General features: G+C 52.7%; 1 protein-coding gene across 1 annotated transcript; it reads right to left on the bottom strand.

Annotated features, from left to right (window-relative positions):
• Nucleotides 1-5,822: 5,822 nt before the first annotated feature.
• On the bottom strand, nt 5,823-9,486 carry PSMB4 (proteasome 20S subunit beta 4). Its single transcript, XM_072114435.1, has 7 exons — nt 9,311-9,486; nt 6,869-7,075; nt 6,614-6,760; nt 6,391-6,472; nt 6,195-6,311; nt 6,028-6,116; nt 5,823-5,950 (listed from the first exon to the last, which is right to left on the bottom strand). Exons 1-7 carry the CDS (start codon nt 9,469-9,471, stop codon nt 5,938-5,940), a joined length of 816 nt encoding a protein of 271 aa, XP_071970536.1. The 5' UTR covers nt 9,472-9,486; the 3' UTR covers nt 5,823-5,937.
• Between the last annotated feature and the right edge of the window lie 9,703 nt (nt 9,487-19,189).

Raw genomic sequence — 19,189 nt, 5'->3', positions numbered from 1 at the left:
CAGTAGAATACAGTTCATCCGTCTCCATCGTGAGTAGGGGCGTAGAGGAAACAAAGGACCAGTGGAACCAGGTTTTCTGAAAGCGAGACGCTCTTGGGGTATGGGCAGAGAAGAATCTATCCTACAACTTTGTATTAACCCGTCTTGGCCATTGGTGATTGGATGGAGAATCAGAAAGCTAGAGTGCATGCTGTAGCGGAATTCAGAAGGAGCCGAACCAAAAAGTGTTGTGATGAAGTAAGGGAACCCAACACGGGTATTTGTCACCTCGTGATCCGCACTCAAGTCCGAATCCCTGTATGTGGTAATCCCCTCCTCGTCTCCACAAGGCTGAATCCCCGTATGGGGTAATCCCCTCATCGTCTCCACGAGTCTGAATCCCTGTATGGGGTAATCCCTTCCTCGTCTCCACAAGTTCGAATCCCCGTATGGGGTAATCCCCTCCCTGTCTTCACAAGTCCAAATCCCCGTATGGGGTAATCCCCTCCCCGTCTCCACAAGTCCAAATCCCCGTATGGGGTAATCCCCTCCTCGTCTCCACAAGTCCAAATCCCCGTTTGGGGTAATCCCCTCCTCGTCTCCACAAGTCCCAATCCCCGTATGGGGTAATCCCCTCCTCGTCTCCACAAGTCCCAATCCCCGTATGGGGTAATCCCCTCCCCGTCTCCACAAGTTCGAATCCCCGTACGGGGTAATCCCCTCCCCGTCTCCACAAGTTCGAATCCCCGTACGGGGTAATCCCCTCCCCGTCTCCACAAGTTCGAATCCCCGTACGGGGTAATCCCCTCCCCGTCTCCACAAGTTCGAATCCCCGTATGGGGTAATCCCCTCCTCGTCTCCACAAGTTCGAATCCCCGTATGGGGTAATCCCCTCCCTGTCTGCCAACAGAGCAGAGAGACACTTGGGAACATCTCATGAAGCACTTGGGGCACCCTATACCATCTAGTTAGGTTGGCAGTTTGTAATTCCGTCTCTTTGTGTGCCGTAACCTGGGAAGATTTTGTGAGCTAAGATGATCTCGTCTCCCTGATGCTCGGACTAGAAACTGCTGTGTGGCCAGAAACTTCATGTAATGGGAGAGTTGTAGATCCTGCCGGGGCGTGGCTCTGGAAATGTCGGGAAGGATGACCAGAGCCTCAACCTTGCAAAATGAAGTGGCAGGCCCTAAAATGAGGCAATCCACCTAAAGACTGGCAGTGAGACACTTGGAAGAAAGTTGGAGTTGCCCAAGGTTTGCATTTTTGGAAAACTATCAGTGGCGTGGATGGTAGGGTGTCGGGATGAAGGTCTCCACCATTTTCTCTATCCAGGGTAGTCAGTAAGAAGTCCTGTTCTATTGAGACCTAAGCCTTAGAGTGTTGATGTGTAGACCAGTCTTCTATCCTACGTTGGTGAGTGGCCGAGAGTATTGTCCACTATAGCTGGGGTGGCTTCTTGGCCCACACAAAGGTCAAGGACAGACGTTTCACTGGGAGAAGGAATCTAGGGAGAGCCTGAGATGGGTACAGTAGATGAACCTGAACCTCCCCAACCACGAGAAGTAGCCCGGGGTCCACCTCTGCAGGTCTGCCTTGAGGGTTTGCAATAGTTTTGGGAACTTTATGTAGGTGGTAGGTGGATTCCAAGATAATTTGATCAAGAAGGACGACCACTTAAAGGGGAAAATTTCCCGAAGATGTTCACGCTGGGCAGGGGATAAGGGCCATGGCCTCCGATTTGAGCTTAAAATTTGCGTCTCCCGAGTCTTTCTAGTTAAAAGCTTTAGTCACCTTAGATTACAAATGTGCTGCACTGCTATAGAGCTGAAGAGTGTGCCCCCTGCTGGTGTGAGGATGTGGGGGCCATTGTATAGGACAGTCACCCCTAGAAGTGATAGGAGGACACACTGCCCCCTGCTGGTGTGATGATGTGGGGGCCATGGTATAGGACAGTCACCCCTAGCAGTGATAGGAGGACACTGCCCCCTGCTGGTGTGATGATGTGGGGGCCATGGTATAGGACAGTCACCCCTAGGAGTGATAGGAGGACACACGGCCCCCTGCTGGTGTGAGGATGTGGGGGCCATGGTATAGGACAGTCACCCCTAGAAGTGATAGGAGGACACTGCCCCCTGCTGGTGTGAGGATGTGGGGGCCATGGTATAGGACAGTCACCCCTAGCAGTGATAGGAGGACACTGCCCCCTGCTGGTGTGATGATGTGGGGGCCATGGTATAGGACAGTCACCCCTAGGAGTGATAGGAGGACACACTGCCCCCTGCTGGTGTGAGGATGTGGGGGCCATGGTATAGGACAGTCACCCCTAGCAGTGATAGGAGGACACTGCCCCCTGCTGGTGTGATGATGTGGGGGCCAGGGTATAGGACAGTCACCCCTAGGAGTGATAGGAGGACACTGCCCCCTGCTGGTGTGATGATGTGGGGGCCATGGTATAGGACAGTCACCCCTAGGAGTGATAGGAGGACACTGCCCCCTGCTGGTGTGATGATGTGGGGGCCATGGTATAGGACAGTCACCCCTAGAAGTGATAGGAGGACACTGCCCCCTGCTGGTGTGATGATGTGGGGGCCATGGTATAGGACAGTCACCCCTAGAAGTGATAGGAGGACACTGCCCCCTGCTGGTGTGATGATGTGGGGGCCATGGTATAGGACAGTCACCCCTAGAAGTGATAGGAGGACACTGCCCCCTGCTGGTGTGATGATGTGGGGGCCATGGTATAGGACAGTCACCCCTAGAAGTGATAGGAGGACACTGCCCCCTGCTGGTGTGAGGATGTGGGGGCCATAGTATAGGACAGTCGGTCACCCCTAGCAGTGATAGGACACACTGCCCCCTGCTGGTGTGATGATGTGGGGCCATGGTATAGGACAGTCACCCCTAGAGTGATAGGAGGACACACAGCCCCCTGCTGTTGTGATGATGTGGGAGCCATGGTATAGGACAGTCACCCCTAGCAGTGATAGGAGGACACACTGCCCCCTGCTGGTGTGATGATGTGGGGGCCAGGGTATAGGACAGTCACCCCTAGAAGTGATAGGAGGACACACTGCCCCCTGCTGGTGTGATGATGTGGGGGCCATGGTAAAGGACAGTCACCCCTTGTAGTGATAGGAGGACACTGCACTCTGCTGGTGTGATGATGTGGGGGCTATGGTATAGGACAGTCACCCCTAGCAGTGATAGGAGGACACACTGCCCCCTGCTGGTGTGATGATGTGGGGGCCATGATATAGGACAGTCACCCCTAGAAGTGATAGGAGGATACACTGCCCCCTGCTGTTGTGATGATGTGGGAGCCATGGTATAGGACAGTCACCCCTAGCAGTGATAGGAGGACACACTGCCCCCTGCTGGTGTGATGATGTGGGGGCCATGGTATAGGACAGTCACCCCTAGAAGTGATAGGAGGACACTGCCCCCTGCTGGTGTGAGGATGTGGGGGCCATGGTATAGGACAGTCACCCCTAGAAGTGATAGGAGGACACACTGCCCCCTGCTGGTGTGATGATGTGGGGGCCATGGTATAGGACAGTCACCCCTAGAGTGATAGAAGGACACACTGCCCCCTGCTGGTGTGATGATGTGGGGGCCATGATATAGGACAGTCACCCCTAGTAGTGATAGGAGGACACTGCCCCCTGCTGGTGTGATGATGTGGGGGCTATGGTATAGGACAGTCACCCCTAGAAGTGATAGGAGGACACACTGCCCCCTGCTGGTGTGAGGATGTGGGGGCCATGGTATAGGACAGTCACCCCTAGTAGTGATAGGAGGACACTGCACTCTGCTGGTGTGATGATGTGGGGGCTATGGTATAGGACGGTCACCCCTAGCAGTGATAGGAGGACACACTGCCCCCTGCTGGTGGGATGATGTGGGGTCATGGTATAGGACAGTCGCCCCTGGTAGTGATAGGAGGACACACTGCCCCCTGCTGGTGTGATGATGTGGGGGCCATGGTATAGGACAGTCACCCCTAGGAGTGATAGGAGGACACTGCACCCTGCTGGTGTGATGATGTGAGGGCAATGGTAATGGACTGTCACCCCTAGAAGTGATTGGAGGACACTGTCCCCTGCTGGTGTGATGATGTGGGGGCCATGGTAATGGACTGTCACCCCTAGAAGTGATTGGACTGGTTGTGCCCAAGTGTTTCTCTGAAGACTTGGATAAAACTTGTATGAAAAAATATTCCTGGGCACAACTTATATCTTCTAGATGACATTTATAGGACGCGGCGGCTGATCTATGTGAGAGCAGAAACCATAGGCCCAGCTGTGACATCGGGCGATGGGGAAGCTGCAGTACACCCGGGCCCAGGTTAGAGCTGCCAGCGGGGTCCTAGCACCTGCTGCTTTACATCATTAGGTTTTTCAAATAAACATCTGATTTTCACACATGACATTTGTTAATTCCATCCAGAGCTCGTAAATCTCTTCTCCTCCATCTATATCCTCCATGTGCCTGGAGCGTCCAGCGTGACCCAAGCCGAGACTTCCCTGCGCTCATCACTTACTGATAGATGAAGGTTTCTTATACTTTGTATCGAGGAGATTCCGGCTTTTCTTATGTGATGGTGTCTGTTTCATCTACACCAAGTACTGGACCCCGCCCTCCATCTCATGTGCTGGGTTTACGACTCTTTACTTTCCCCTCTGGTTTTATCCACAGGATCAGTAAGAAAACCAACACCCGAGTGTCCAGGGAGAGCGTAGACTACAGACACAGAGGTGAAGCATGGAGGAGGCGACGGCGGGCGGAGGGGAAGGGTCACATCATGGAGGACACCGCCTGGTGCCGGCAAAGTCTCTATCGAGGTCGTAAACCAGGCGATTCCATGGAAAACATTCCCGTTCCCGCAGGATTTGAGGTCACGACCTCTGCCACCCATTGAGTGCTCGGCCTCCTCGCTGGGGTCACGCTGTCCCCTGGTCTCATCCGATGGGTTCACCACCGAGATCTTCTCACACTCCGCTCCGATATTATCCTGTGAGCTTTTTATTATTCGTTTCTAGTGGAGTAACTTGTTTTTTTTGTGAGACCTTTATGTTTTATCACTGATTTTGTTTTTTAACTTTGTGCAGCTTTGACATCAGAAAATTTTTTTTGTGCAAAATTAATAATATTTAAGGTTTTTTCATCACTTGGTTCTAAAAACCGTAACATTATTTAATTTTCCCCATCGAGGAAACCTAATGAGGAGGCTCGGATTTTGCAGCATGTGCTTAACTTGGTGCCATTTTATCTTACTGATCGGACTTTGTATGGCAGGTGCAGTGCCTTGTCCCGGGCTCAGCAAAGCAACTCGTTTTTGTAACTTTTTTTTCCCTGTCTTTATGGCTCATACGCCATTTGCCCTTTATCGATATTGTTCGTTACGACCCGTTTCTCGTTACATTTCCGTTCCTCCTGTTGCTGCGTCACAGGTTTACGATTTGTGTTTAGCTGCACTTTAAGTCGCCAAGTGACTCGAGGGCCCGGCGGAGGAAGAGACAAACAAGTCCCAAGCAAATCCAGAAAACTGAACCCCATTTATCAGACACGACAGAAGATCATCATGTTTCAGGTTCACAACCGGAGAACAGCCAACAAAAGCCAAGAAACAAAACCCACGATCCACCGTACTGCAGGAGGGTGCGGAGATCAGACACTACTAGAGATACAGACGCCCCGGGACGTCGTCCCCATAGATCAGGTAGAGATGATGATGATGTCAGACCCCCCCAGGACGTCGTCCCCTATAGATCGGGTAGAGATGATGATGTCAGACCCCCCAGGACGTCGTCCCCATAGATCAGGTAGAGATGAGGACAAGCAGCTCCTGGTACCATGGACACAGCTCAGGCCCAACTTTTATTTTTCATGTACAAAAAGACTAATAATAACCAAAGCAGAAGGAAAATCACGAAGTTGCAGGAGGGCGCAGTCATCGCTTCATTCATATCCACTGCAAGAGAAGACGTAGTCAGAATCCGGGTCAGAACCGCTTGTTATATACAGGGGAGGTCCGGAGCCTCGTCTCACCTGATCAGATGTGCAATCTCCCAGTTGGTGTCGGAGGACAGCGGACCCTCCACCTCCACTCCGCTCTCTGTGACGGTGGCGATCTCATACTGGAAGATAAGAGGACGGTCACCCCCGGGCAGCACAGCGCCACCCGCAGGGCGTGCTCAGGACTACAGGCGACTTACCCTGTTGTAGGATCGGGCGTCCCGATAGTACAGAACCTTCATGCAGCGCTCGATCAGCTTCCGGGCCTCGTCACGTGTCAGCGTGGGCTTATTCTCTACCACGTCTCGCATCAGCGGCTGCAGGAGGAAGGGAGAAGCCATAACAGAGCCGGATCTCATCACCCACCATCGTGTCCACAGTGATCCCTACACATACCTGAGCCAGGTAAGCGCCAAAGCCAGTGGCGATCGTCGGGGCTTCGTAGGCCACGCCCAGCTTGTCCACGTAACCCAGGAAACTGGAGACACAAATACAAATCGGTTACAACTTTATTGCTCAGCAGTAACCTGACAAGGTTGTGCTTTATGGTTACACACGGGGTCATCAGAGGGTCACATACAGGGGGCGGTACCCGGGGGCGGGGCACGGGTTCTCTCACCTCTCTCCCTTGTAGAACCCTCCCAGCACCACCGTGTTCCAGAGCGGGTTCATCTTGCTCCTGCGGTTGTACATGACCCGGGTGAGCCACGAGTGGACGGCTTTAGGGCTGTAGTTGTGTCCGTCTCCCACCAGCTCCTCGTCGATCCTGTCATGTGAACACGGAGTCGTTACATTGCTGGAGGTTCCCTGCCCTGACACTGGGCCGGTACTGGAAGTGCTCTGCCTGTAGCACCTGCCCCCCCCCGTGACTTACACCATCTGGTCGAGCACCTGCTTGAGGTACTGGTAGTCGGCGTAGTCCCCGGACGCCCCCAGCATGGTGCACGCGTTCACCTTCATGATCCTGGAGATGTTCCGGAATCTGGCCAGCGATCCGTAGGAGCCCAACATGTCCGCAGCGATCATCACCCCCCCATCAAACTTCACCCCCAGCACCGAGGTCCCGGTCACCATAGGATTCCTGCACAGAGAAGAGCCGGCATCAGCGCAACCGCCGCAACCAATCACATGGTCAGCCACAGGGAAGGGGGCGGGGGGCACACGGCAGACGGGGGGCGGGGGGGGGCACACGGCAGACGGGGGGCGGGGGGGGGCACACGGCAGACGGGGGGCGGGGGGGGCACACGGCAGACAGGGGGCGGGGGGGGGCACACGGCAGACAGGGGGCGGGGGGGGCACACGGCAGACAGGGGGCGGGGGGGGCACACGGCAGACAGGGGGCGGGGGGGGGCACACGGCAGACAGGGGGCGGGGGGGGGGCACACGGCAGACAGGGGGCGGGGGGGGGGCACACGGCAGACAGGGGGCGGGGGGGCACACGGCAGACAGGGGGCGGGGGGGCACACGGCAGACAGGGGGCGGGGGGGCACACGGCAGACAGGGGGCGGGGGGGCACACGGCAGACAGGGGGCGGGGGGGCACACGGCAGACAGGGGGCGGGGGGGCACACGGCAGACAGGGGGCGGGGGGGCACACGGCAGACAGGGGGCGGGGGGGCACACGGCAGACAGGGGGCGGGGGGGCACACGGCAGACGGGGCGGGGGGGCACACGGCAGACAGGGGGCGGGGGGCACACGGCAGACAGGGGGCGGGGGGGCACACGGCAGACAGGGGGCGCACACGGCAGACAGGGGGCGGGGGGCGCACATCGTATACGGGGGGGGGGTATATCGTATACAGGGGGGGTATATCGTATACAGGGGGGGTATATCGTATACAGGGGGGGTATATCGTATACAGGGGGGGTATATCGTATACAGGGGGGGTATATCGTATACAGGGGGGGTATATCGTATACAGGGGGGGTATATCGTATACAGGGGGGGTATATCGTATACAGGGGGGGTATATCGTATACAGGGGGGGTATATCGTATACAGGGGGGGTATATCGTATACAGGGGGGGTATATCGTATACAGGGGGGGTATATCGTATACAGGGGGGGTATATCGTATACAGGGGGGGTATATCGTATACAGGGGGGGTATATCGTATACAGGGGGGGTATATCGTATACAGGGGGGGTATATCGTATACAGGGGGGGTATATCGTATACAGGGGGGGTATATCGTATACAGGGGGGGTATATCGTATACAGGGGGGGTATATCGTATACAGGGGGGGTATATCGTATACAGGGGGGGTATATCGTATACAGGGGGGGTATATCGTATACAGGGGGGGTATATCGTATACAGGGGGGGTATATCGTATACAGGGGGGGTATATCGTATACAGGGGGGGTATATCGTATACAGGGGGGGTATATCGTATACAGGGGGGGTATATCGTATACAGGGGGGGTATATCGTATACAGGGGGGGTATATCGTATACAGGGGGGGTATATCGTATACGGGGGGGGGGTATATCGTATACGGGGGGGGTATATCGTATACAGGGGGGGGGTATATCGTATACAGGGGGGGTATATCGTATACAGGGGGGGTATATCGTATACAGGGGGGGTATATCGTATACAGGGGGGGTATATCGTATACAGGGGGGGTATATCGTATACAGGGGGGTATATCGTATACAGGGGGGGTATATCGTATACAGGGGGGGTATATCGTATACAGGGGGGGTATATCGTATACAGGGGGGGTATATAGTATACAGGGGGGGTATATAGTATACAGGGGGGGGTATATCGTATACAGGGGGGGGTATATCGTATACAGGGGGGGGTATATCGTATACAGGGGGGGGTATATAGTATACAGGGGGGGTATATCGTATACAGGGGGGGTATATCGTATACAGGGGGGTTATATAGTATACAGGGGGGTTATATAGTATACAGGGGGGGTATATAGTATACAGGGGGGGTATATAGTATACAGGGGGGGTATATAGTATACAGGGGGGGGTATATAGTATGCAGGGGGGGTATATAGTATGCAGGGGGGGTATATAGTATGCAGGGGGGGTATATAGTATGCAGGGGGGGTATATAGTATACAGGGGGGGGTATATAGTATACAGGGGGGGTATATAGTATACAGGGGGGTAAGTGAATACAAAGTGAAAGTGAAAGTAATGTTGGGGCGCTGCTGATAATATGGGGGTCCCCGGGGAGGGGCCGGGACCTATGACTACTGTGACCCCCAGTCCCCGCGCTGTGGCCCCTGGTGCCGGTACATGTGGGGCCGCCGCACCCTCAGTGACACACCCGGGGCCCCGGTCCTTACACCGTGTGTTTGTGGGGCCCCATGCCCGGGAAGGCGTGCAGCTCTCCGGGCGCCGGTCCTCCGGGGAACAGCCGCATCTCTCCGCTCATCATCATCTTCCTGCCGCAATGACTCTGCGCCTCTGCCGGAAACCCCCGCGCGTCACTTCCGGCCGGCGCCATGTCTAGGCTGGCAGGGGGCGGAGCCAAGCGGCGGCGGCGCCGCCAACCACAACATGGAGGGCGGAGCCTTGCGACGTCTCGTGTAGTACTAGTCGTGGTCGGAGAGGAGGGTGGGGGCGCTGCTCCACCTCCTGCATGAGACCTGTAATAATGTCTCTGCCTGTGGTCACTAAGGCTGCAGGAGTGTGCAGGTATAGGGGTCCTGTGCACCTCTGCACCCCGTGTGTCCCCCTGGGGGCTCTAATTACAGGAGTGTGCTGGTATAGGGGTCCTCTGCACCCCGTGTGTCCCCCTGTGCAGGTATAGGGGTCCTCTGCTCCCCGTGTGTCCCCCTTACAGGAGTGTGCAGGTATAGGGGTCCTCTGCACCTCGTGTGTCCCCCAGGGAGCTCTGCTTACAGGAGTGTGCAGGTATAGGGGTCCTCTGCACCCCGTGTGTCCCCCTGTGCAGGTATAGGGGTCCTCTGCTCCCCGTGTGTCCCCCTTACAGGAGTGTGCAGGTATAGGGGTCCTGTGCACCTCTGCACCCCGTGTGTCCCCCTGGGAGCTCCGCTTACAGGAGTGTGCAGGTATAGGGGTCCTCTGCACCCCGTGTGTCCCCCTGGGGGCTCCGCTTACAGGAGTGTGCAGGTATAGGGGTCCTCTGCACCCCGTGTGTCCCCCTGGGAGCTCTAATTACAGGAGTGTGCAGGTATAGGGGTCCTCTGCACCCCATGTGTCCCCCTGGGAGCTCCGCTTACAGGAGTGTGCAGGTATAGGGGTCCTGTGCACCTCTGCACCCCGTGTGTCCCCCTGGGAGCCCCGCTTACAGGAGTGTGCAGGTATAGGGGTCCTCTGCACCCCGTGTGTCCCCCTGGGAGCTCTAATTACAGGAGTGTGCAGGTATAGGGGTCCTCTGCACCCCATGTGTCCCCCTGGGAGCTCCGCTTACAGGAGTGTGCAGGTATAGGGGTCCTCTGCACCCCGTGTGTCCCCCTGGGAGCTCCGCTTACAGGAGTGTGCAGGTATAGGGGTCCTCTGCACCCCGTGTGTCCCCCTGGGAGCCCCGCTTACAGGAGTGTGCAGGTATAGGGGTCCTCTGCACCCCATGTGTCCCCCTGGGAGCTCCGCTTACAGGAGTGTGCAGGTATAGGGGTCCTCTGCACCCCATGTGTCCCCCTGGGAGCTCCGCTTACAGGGGTGTGCAGGTATAGGGGTCCTCTGCACCCTGTGTGTCCCCCTAGAAGCTCCGCTTACAGGAGTGTGCAGGTATAGGGGTCCTCTGCACCCCATGTGTCCCCCTGGGAGCTCCGCTTACAGGGGTGTGCAGGTATAGGGGTCCTCTGCACCCTGTGTGTCCCCCTAGAAGCTCCGCTTACAGGACTGTGCAGGTATAGGGGTCCTCTGCACCTCGTGTCCCCCTGGGAGCTCCGCTTACAGGAGTATGCAGGTATAGGGGTCCTCTGCACCTCGTGTCCCCCTGGGAGCTCCGCTTACGGGAGTTTGCAGGTATAGGGGTCCTCTGCACCTCTGCACCCCGTGTGTCCCCCTGGGAGCTCCGCTTACACGACGATGACCATTGAAAATGACTGACAGGGACGCAATCAGGGGCAGGAATAGGAGCTGCTCCATCTGTTGTGTCTCAGACTGTCCTCGCACGGGCGGCTGCAGAAGACGCGGCTATGCATCCTCATTTTCCTTCATGTACAGGAGGCCTCACCGTCAACGCTGGCCGTGTAGCCGCCAGGTTGGTGGTTGGATAGAAGATCCAACAGACATTTTGTTAATTTGATCCTCACTCATGTGACATAACAAGGACTGCGATGGAGGCGGATGTGTAATGTAGTTCTCTGACTGATGGGGCCTGTGAGGGAAACCGTGGCGTTTCGGACCCCTGAAGGGATGTGCTAGGTCACTTAGTTATCTTTTTATAGACACTCCCAGAACGGCGCAGAGTGGCGCAGGAAGTGATTTAGATTTGTCCACACAACTTCCAGATATGGCACAACAATAAATCATAACCCTGATATCATGGGAGCTCCTGCAACTCACATCCTAGGTCGCAGCTGCACCAGTGCTCCTGCACTCTCCATGCTCCTGCTCCCGTCCCGGCTTCCTAGCGTGCGCTTCTCCTATTGCGCGCATGCCGGCGCTCGGAAATTGAAAGGGCCAGCGCACCACTGATTGGCGCTGGCCATTTCCTGGATTTTGATAAAAGCCGGCCTCTCCCAGCATTCCCCGCCGGATCTTGTTGTGACCTCGGACCTGTTCCCGTTTATGTTCCTCCACTGCCAGCCCTGACCTTCTGCTCTGCCTCTGACGAACCTTTGCCACATGTCCTGACCTCTTGCCTGTCCCCAACCACAAACCTGCCTTCTGACTCTGTACCTCGCCTTGGCTGCCACCGCAGACAAATTCGTACCCGTGGAACGACCTGGTGGCACCACGCCGCAGCAACCCAATTGTGCCTCGAGAAGCCTCTGACCATCTCCTCTGTCGACGGTCAAATTCGATCCGGTACCGCACTGAGCCTATTTCCCTGCAAGTCGGAGCTCTTCATAAAGAGAGACTGTCCTTCTATGTGCTGCCAAATTTCAGCTCGTCCCTCCCGCTGGGCCCTCTGAGGATGTAGATTCACCCACCAGAGCTTGCGTGGATCCAAGGTCTTCTCCAAACTGGACAAGGGTGATGAGTGGAAGACTGCCTTTAACACTCTTGATGGACATTTCGAGTATTTGGTACTGCCGTTCGGACTGTGCGATGCACCAGCCATATTTCAAGAATTCGTCAACGCCATCTTCAGGCATCTGCTATGTAGTTGTGTCATGGTTTATCTTCACGACATTCTGGTGTTCTCCCTGGATCTAGAATCCCGCCAGTCCCACGTACAGCAAATTCTTAGTCTCCTCAGGACCAATCGCCTCTATGCCAAACTCGAGAAATGCCAATTTCAACCGGAGGAGCCTTCTTTTCCTCGGCTATATTATCTCCGACAGAGGCCTCCAGATGGACCCTGCCAAGCTGTCTGCAGTTCTTCAATGGCCGGAAGGTCTACGTGCAATGCAGAGATTCCTGGGCTTTGCAAACTATTACCAGCAGTTTATCCCATACTTCTCCACTCTTGAATCTCCCATTGTGGCGCTCACCAAGAGTCCCTGTCTTTGGTTTTCGGCAGCTGAAGAAGCCCTCTCAAGATTAAAATCTGCCTTTGCCTCAGCCCCTGTCCTCACTCGGCCTGATATAGAGGAGCGCTTTCATCTGGAAGTTTACCTTCCTCAGTAGGTGCAGGGGCGGTGCTCACCCAGATAGGGCCCAAAGGCCGAACTCTCACTTTTTGGCTTTTTCTCTAAGACTTTTTCCTCTACAGAGAGGAATTACTCCATAGGAGATAGAGAACTTCTGGCTATCACTTGCTCTGGGAGGCTGGCGTTATCTTCTGGAGGGAGCTCAGAATTCGGTCTGCGTATATACAGAGCATAAGAATCTCCTACAGCTCAATCAACCCTAGACAAGCCCGTTGGTCATTCTTCTTTTCACGTTTCAACCTCCTGATCCACTTCCGTCCTACTGAGAAGAATGTCAAGGCTGATGCTCTTTCCCGGGCCTCTGATGTCATTGGAGAGGAACCAATTATTTCTCCTGAACAACTAGTTTTTTCTGCTCCATTGGATCATTGGAACAGTTCCCCCTGGCAAGACTTATGTCCGACCTGCACATCCAAAGAGGATATTGACTTGGGGACATTGTTCTTGTGTGGCTGGACACCCTGGGGTGCAACGCTCTGTGGCCCTCATTTGCCATTTCTAATGGTGGCCTGACCTGGTCAAAGATGTTCAGGATTTTGTGGGTTCCTGCGCTTCCTGTGCCCGTAATAAGCCATCTCGCCTTAAACCAGCTGGTCTGCTACTGCCGTTACCGATACTCAGCCGCCCGTGGTCGCATGTGGCAATGGACTTCATCACGGACCTTCCACCTCCCTCTGGCAATACCGTCATCTGGGTGGTGACTGACCGTTTTCCAAAATGTCCCGATTTGTTCCTCTTTCAGGTCTTCCTTCTGCTCCTCGCCTTGCCAGTCTGCTCTTCCATCACATCTTCCGACTTCATGGACTTCCTCAGCACATCGTTTGAGGGGTTCAGTTTGTTTCTAAGTTCTGGTGATCCCTGTGTAACCAAGTAAACCTGGACTATTCTTCCGCTGATCACCCACAGTTGAATGGTCAAGGGGAAAGGGTGAATCAGTCGCTCCTGCGACCCACATTCTAAGAGAAAGCTAGTAACCTTGAGATATTCCTGTGTATTGATCTCCCGTTGTGACCCCGGATCTGTTCCCGTTTGCGCTCCTCCGCTGCCAGCCCTGACCTTCTGCCCTGCCTCTGACCATGAACCTTTTCCGCCTGTCTTGAATTCCTGCCTGTCTCCAACCATGAACTTGCCTTCTTACTCCGTACCTCACCTTGGCTGCCACCACGGACAAAGTCGCACCTGTGGAACGACCTGGTGGTACCACGCCTCAGCAAGTCCATCCCGCTTTGCTGCGGGTTCTGGTCCCAGGTGTCGGCTTCTGTCATCGTCCGCAGTGGTATGGCGGGTTCATTACCCCTGAAGCCTGACATCTGAATGGCTATAAGATCCTTCTCACCAGCCTCAGTGAAACAGAACCTTATCCAACTGAAGCTGCCACCAGTTCTCCTTTAATATAGGCCAGGTCCGTAACAGGATTGTATAGGGTGAGGAACCAACCCTGTAGCATGAGTATGAGTGAAGCGCGGACGTTTGGGTTTGAGATAAAAGGGCGCACTAGACAATACGATATACAATATATACAGTACGTAAAGAAAGTCCAAACAGCACACGAAAAAAGTAATTTGTAGTGGGTGCAGGCTCACTAGGACTAGGCCTCAAGTCCTCCAAGGTAGGTAAACGAAAGCAGGCAGCACTCCAAATCGTATGGTGAAAAAATCTTTCTTTTTATTCGATGCTCAGTACATCATAGTGCAGCAACGTTTCAGCTCCAAGGAGCCTTTTTCAAGCTAAGTGATATCAGTGAGAGTCATACATTTATACCAAACATAGTGGTCACATGACCAGACAAGGCCCCTCCCCCTCATTAGCATATTGCGTCATTTCAATCAAATAAAGTGCATGTTTTTCTGACCAAAATACATAAACAATGTCATAGTGATATCAATAGTTCATTCAGTAATAAAGTGCATACAGTGGTAGTGTATTCTTATACATTATTATAATACAGTGTCACATGTGCTGTGTGCAATAAAGTGCCTAGTGCAATAAACGTTAAAAACATTCAATTCATAATCTCTAAAAGATAGCCTGTGTTTCGGGGTCTCACCATCCGTTCCATGTGGATATTATGTGCATAACCACCGCTGAGTGCGCGCCTGTGCTTACATCGTGTGACACGCACAGGTGGAACGCAAGCCAGCGGAGGGTGCATTGCGCATGTCCGCGCTGTAGAGCTAGTCGTCAAGGGAATCAGGAGGACGCTCTGACGTCACTGAAGAGGCGGGTTCTGGTGGTGCAGATCAGACTGCACATTAAGACACGGTGCAGACTGGTAGGTTGCGTTATTGCAGAATCATGTATCATGTATAGAATTAGATACTGGACAGATGGTCACTGGCACAGCAGAGGGCATTATAATCCAACGCTCCCTACATAAGGGGAGCACTTTAGGAAAAAGACTCTGTAATACAGATATATGTTAGGGGAACAACGGTATGGTCCTATGCAGTAAGGAACATAGACCTACAGGCATAAATTATAACTCCTGGTACCAACTCAGTACAATTCGCAGAGTTTGTGCCACAAATCCCGCTATAAAAACTCTCATGGCACATATTGTGACCATCATGATTATGGTACATATAGTACCTATATTGCATGTATATCTACCAGTCCGGTTTCGGCATGTGAAAAAATTTTTTTTAAAACAATGGACGACAGCGCTTAAGTAATTGAAAAAGATATGTAGGGCACAGCCAAAAAAATACATGGATGCAGGATGGTGAGAAAAAACTCCCGATAGAGCTTCAATGTAATCTTGTAATCTGTAAAACAGAAAAAGTACTATTTTAGAAAAAGGTATTGCATAGTGTATATACAGAAATATTTACGCCAAATATTGAGGAATCAAATCACTTATTGCTTATACAATTTCTATAGCTAAGGAGAATCCACGGACATGAATCTGTTTTACAGATTACAAGATTACATTGAAGCTCTATCGGGAGTTTTTTCTCACCATCCTGCATCCATGTATTTTTTTGGCTGTGCCCTACATATCTTTTTCAATTACTTAAGCGCTGTCGTCCATTGTTTTAAAAAAATTTTTTTCACATGCCGAAACCGGACTGGTAGATATACATGCAATATAGGTACTATATGTACCATAATCATGATGGTCACAATATGTGCCATGAGAGTTTTTATAGCGGGATTTGTGGCACAAACTCTGCGAATTGTACTGAGTTGGTACCAGGAGTTATAATTTATGCCTGTAGGTCTATGTTCCTTACTGCATAGGACCATACCGTTGTTCCCCTAACATATATCTGTATTACAGAGTCTTTTTCCTAAAGTGCTCCCCTTATGTAGGGAGCGTTGGATTATAATGCCCTCTGCTGTGCCAGTGACCATCTGTCCAGTATCTAATTCTATACATGATACATGATTCTGCAATATCGCAACCTACCAGTCTGCACCGTGTCTTAATGTGCAGTCTGATCTGCACCACCAGAACCCGCCTCTTCAGTGACGTCAGAGCGTCCTCCTGATTCCCTTGACGACTAGCTCTACAGCGCGGACATGCGCAATGCACCCTCCGCTGGCTTGCGTTCCACCTGTGCGTGTCACACGATGTAAGCACAGGCGCGCACTCAGCGGTGGTTATGCACATAATATCCACATGGAACGGATGGTGAGACCCCGAAACACAGGCTATCTTTTAGAGATTATGAATTGAATGTTTTTAACGTTTATTGCACTAGGCACTTTATTGCACACAGCACATGTGACACTGTATTATAATAATGTATAAGAATACACTACCACTGTATGCACTTTATTACTGAATGAACTATTGATATCACTATGACATTGTTTATGTATTTTGGTCAGAAAAACATGCACTTTATTTGATTGAAATGACGCAATATGCTAATGAGGGGGAGGGGCCTTGTCTGGTCATGTGACCACTATGTTTGGTATAAATGTATGACTCTCACTGATATCACTTAGCTTGAAAAAGGCTCCTTGGAGCTGAAACGTTGCTGCACTATGATGTACTGAGCATCGAATAAAAAGAAAGATTTTTTCACCATACGATTTGGAGTGCTGCCTGCTTTCGTTTACCTACCCAATATATACAGTAGAGATATGTACAGTAAACAGAGTACAAATCCATGGGTAGCACTACAAGTCTCAGCAGTTCAGTAAGTTCGTTACCTTGTGTGGGGGCCTAATGGAACCTGATAGTCCACACTCAATGATCCTTCCTGCCTTGTGATGGTAAATGGGTTCCCAAGGACCAAAGGATGCTAGAGCCTAATTATCCATATCTATATGATACCCTGGTGATGCAGATTCCAAAAATGTATTTGCCCTTGGGCTGAGATGGACCATAACTCCAGAACCAACATGGAAGCCGCTGCCTTAACACTGCGCACAGCAGAAAGGTGGAGCGGGGAGCCACCTCCTTAAGGCTTTCCAGTGAAACACATATGTGTTCAGGCCAAGGCCCGCCCCCTGTGCGCTAGCGTCACGTTATAAATGCAATGTGTGACCACAGTCTTACGCTGCTCACAGCAGAACGGTGGAGCAGGGAGCACATGGAAGCCACTGCTCTGGACTCGGGGTCCGTCATGGTCCTGAACACTTTGTGGCACGTTCTCCAGAAGTCCCTGTGGTCTTGGTTGCTTCTATATGGAAGGCGGAGAAGAGCAGGAGCCGCTCTGCTGCCCCCGGGAGAGAGAGTGCACTGAGTGCAGAGCGCCACCAGGGGGAGACAAGCCACCAGCCATCATGTGACCAGAGCCGCATGGACAGCTGTGTATAAATACAATAAGATTCAATATGATACAACTTTATTGATCCCCTGGGGGGAAATTATTTTGTACATAGTGTTCTGGGGATTGTTACATAGTCCTAACGATACAAATACATAAATACTTGGAGAGGCGTCTTCTTACATGTTAGGGCACATTCACATGGCCGTCTGGGGGACGTACGTACGTCCCCATAGACGGCAATAGCGGCGCAGATATGGTGCCACACATATGTGGCACCGATCCGGCACGCACGCCGCAAAAACATAGAGCATGCTCTATCTTTTGGCGTGTGTGCGGCCGTGCGCCGCTATTCTCTATGGAGGGAGGAGGGGTCACCTCCTCCTCCTCTCCAGCACACGGCGGTATGTCCGCACGGCTGGCATACCGCGTGTGAATGGACCCTTACAGGACATTGCGATACAGCACAACACAGGTCACATGACACAATACAGGTCACATGACACAACACAGGTCACATGACACAACACTGATAGACAGGAGGCGACGTCTTACAGATAACGTCATGAGTAATAATTATTATAATACTGTCTGTGCACTTAAAGGGGGTCCGTTTTTAAGAATACGTTTTCAGTCCAGTCTTATTGCTGGGGGTCTCAGTGATAAGAGCCCCACAGATCATGAAAATGAGGTGTCCGATGGGGTCCCACGTACCTCAGTCTGACCCCTCGTGGCTCCGTGAGAGTGATGGAGCAGACGCCGCACATGACTGTTCTCTATGGAGGTGACGGAGATCGGTGAGTAATTTCCGTCGGCTCCATTGATATGAATGGAGCAGAGGGGTCATGCGCGGAGTCTGCTCCATCACTCTCACCGAGCCACGAGGGGTCTGACTGAGGTACGTGGGACCCATCAGACACCTCGTTTTAGTGATCTGTGGGGGTCTTATCACTGAGAGCCCACCGATCAGCAAGATGGGCCCAATCCTGAGGGCGTGTTCACACGTTGCGTTTTGGTTGCGTTTTCATTGCGTTTGAAACACATATACAACAGCTGATGTGAGGTAATTTGCCTAATTACATTACCGTTTACGTTTGTAAACGCAATGTTAACGCATGCGTTAACAAAACGCATGCGTTAATGCTTTGTTAACATATGTGTTAACATCACGTTTACGATGCGTTTTGTAAACGGAAACGTTTACAGTGATGTAATTAGGCAAATCACCCCTCCTCAGCTGTTGTATATGAGTTTCAAACGCAATGAAAACGCAGGTCAAAACGCAACGTGTGAACGCACCCTGAGGCGTAGCTTGTATTTGTGGGAAAACCCCTTTAAATAGTTGCCCGGGGTAAGAGCTCAGGTGGGACCTGGGGGCTGTCATTATACACCTGGAGAAAGGCGTCAGGAGGTTAGAGGTGCAGGAGATGCTGGGAGTTGTGGTGCAGTGAAGCAGAGACACCTGTGGATGGGAGGGAGGGGCATGGGCAGGATGGTAGCTGTGAATAGCGCCCTCTCCAGGTCGGGAGCTGTTAGGAGACTGATCACCTCTCTAGGAAGTCTCTAAGTACTGGAGAACTTAGTGATTGCAGCTGCAGCCTGGTGAGGCAAGAGTTAACGCTGTGAGATGTTGTTGTCCAATAAGAATCTCTACACCATTGTACAGCAAGCTGGAAGCTGATTGGAGGAGTGCTACCACCTGCCCAGGGAGTAT

Source organism: Engystomops pustulosus, chromosome 7, assembly GCF_040894005.1.
Source record: "Engystomops pustulosus chromosome 7, aEngPut4.maternal, whole genome shotgun sequence".
Classification (NCBI taxonomy): domain Eukaryota; kingdom Metazoa; phylum Chordata; class Amphibia; order Anura; family Leptodactylidae; genus Engystomops; species Engystomops pustulosus.
The sequence above is the reverse complement of the archived record's forward strand: the minus strand, read 5'-3'. Positions and strand labels throughout refer to the sequence as shown.

Coding starts and splice junctions, on each gene's coding strand:
- PSMB4 (XM_072114435.1), bottom strand. CDS start 9,471: ATGGCGCCGGCCGGAAGTGACGCGCGGGGGTTTCCGGCAGAGGCGCAG. Junction 7,076..9,310: donor GGGCCCCACAAACACACGGT/GTAAGGACCGGG, acceptor TTCTCTGTGCAG/GAATCCTATGGTGACCGGGA. Junction 6,761..6,868: donor CAGGTGCTCGACCAGATGGT/GTAAGTCACGGG, acceptor TTCACATGACAG/GATCGACGAGGAGCTGGTGG.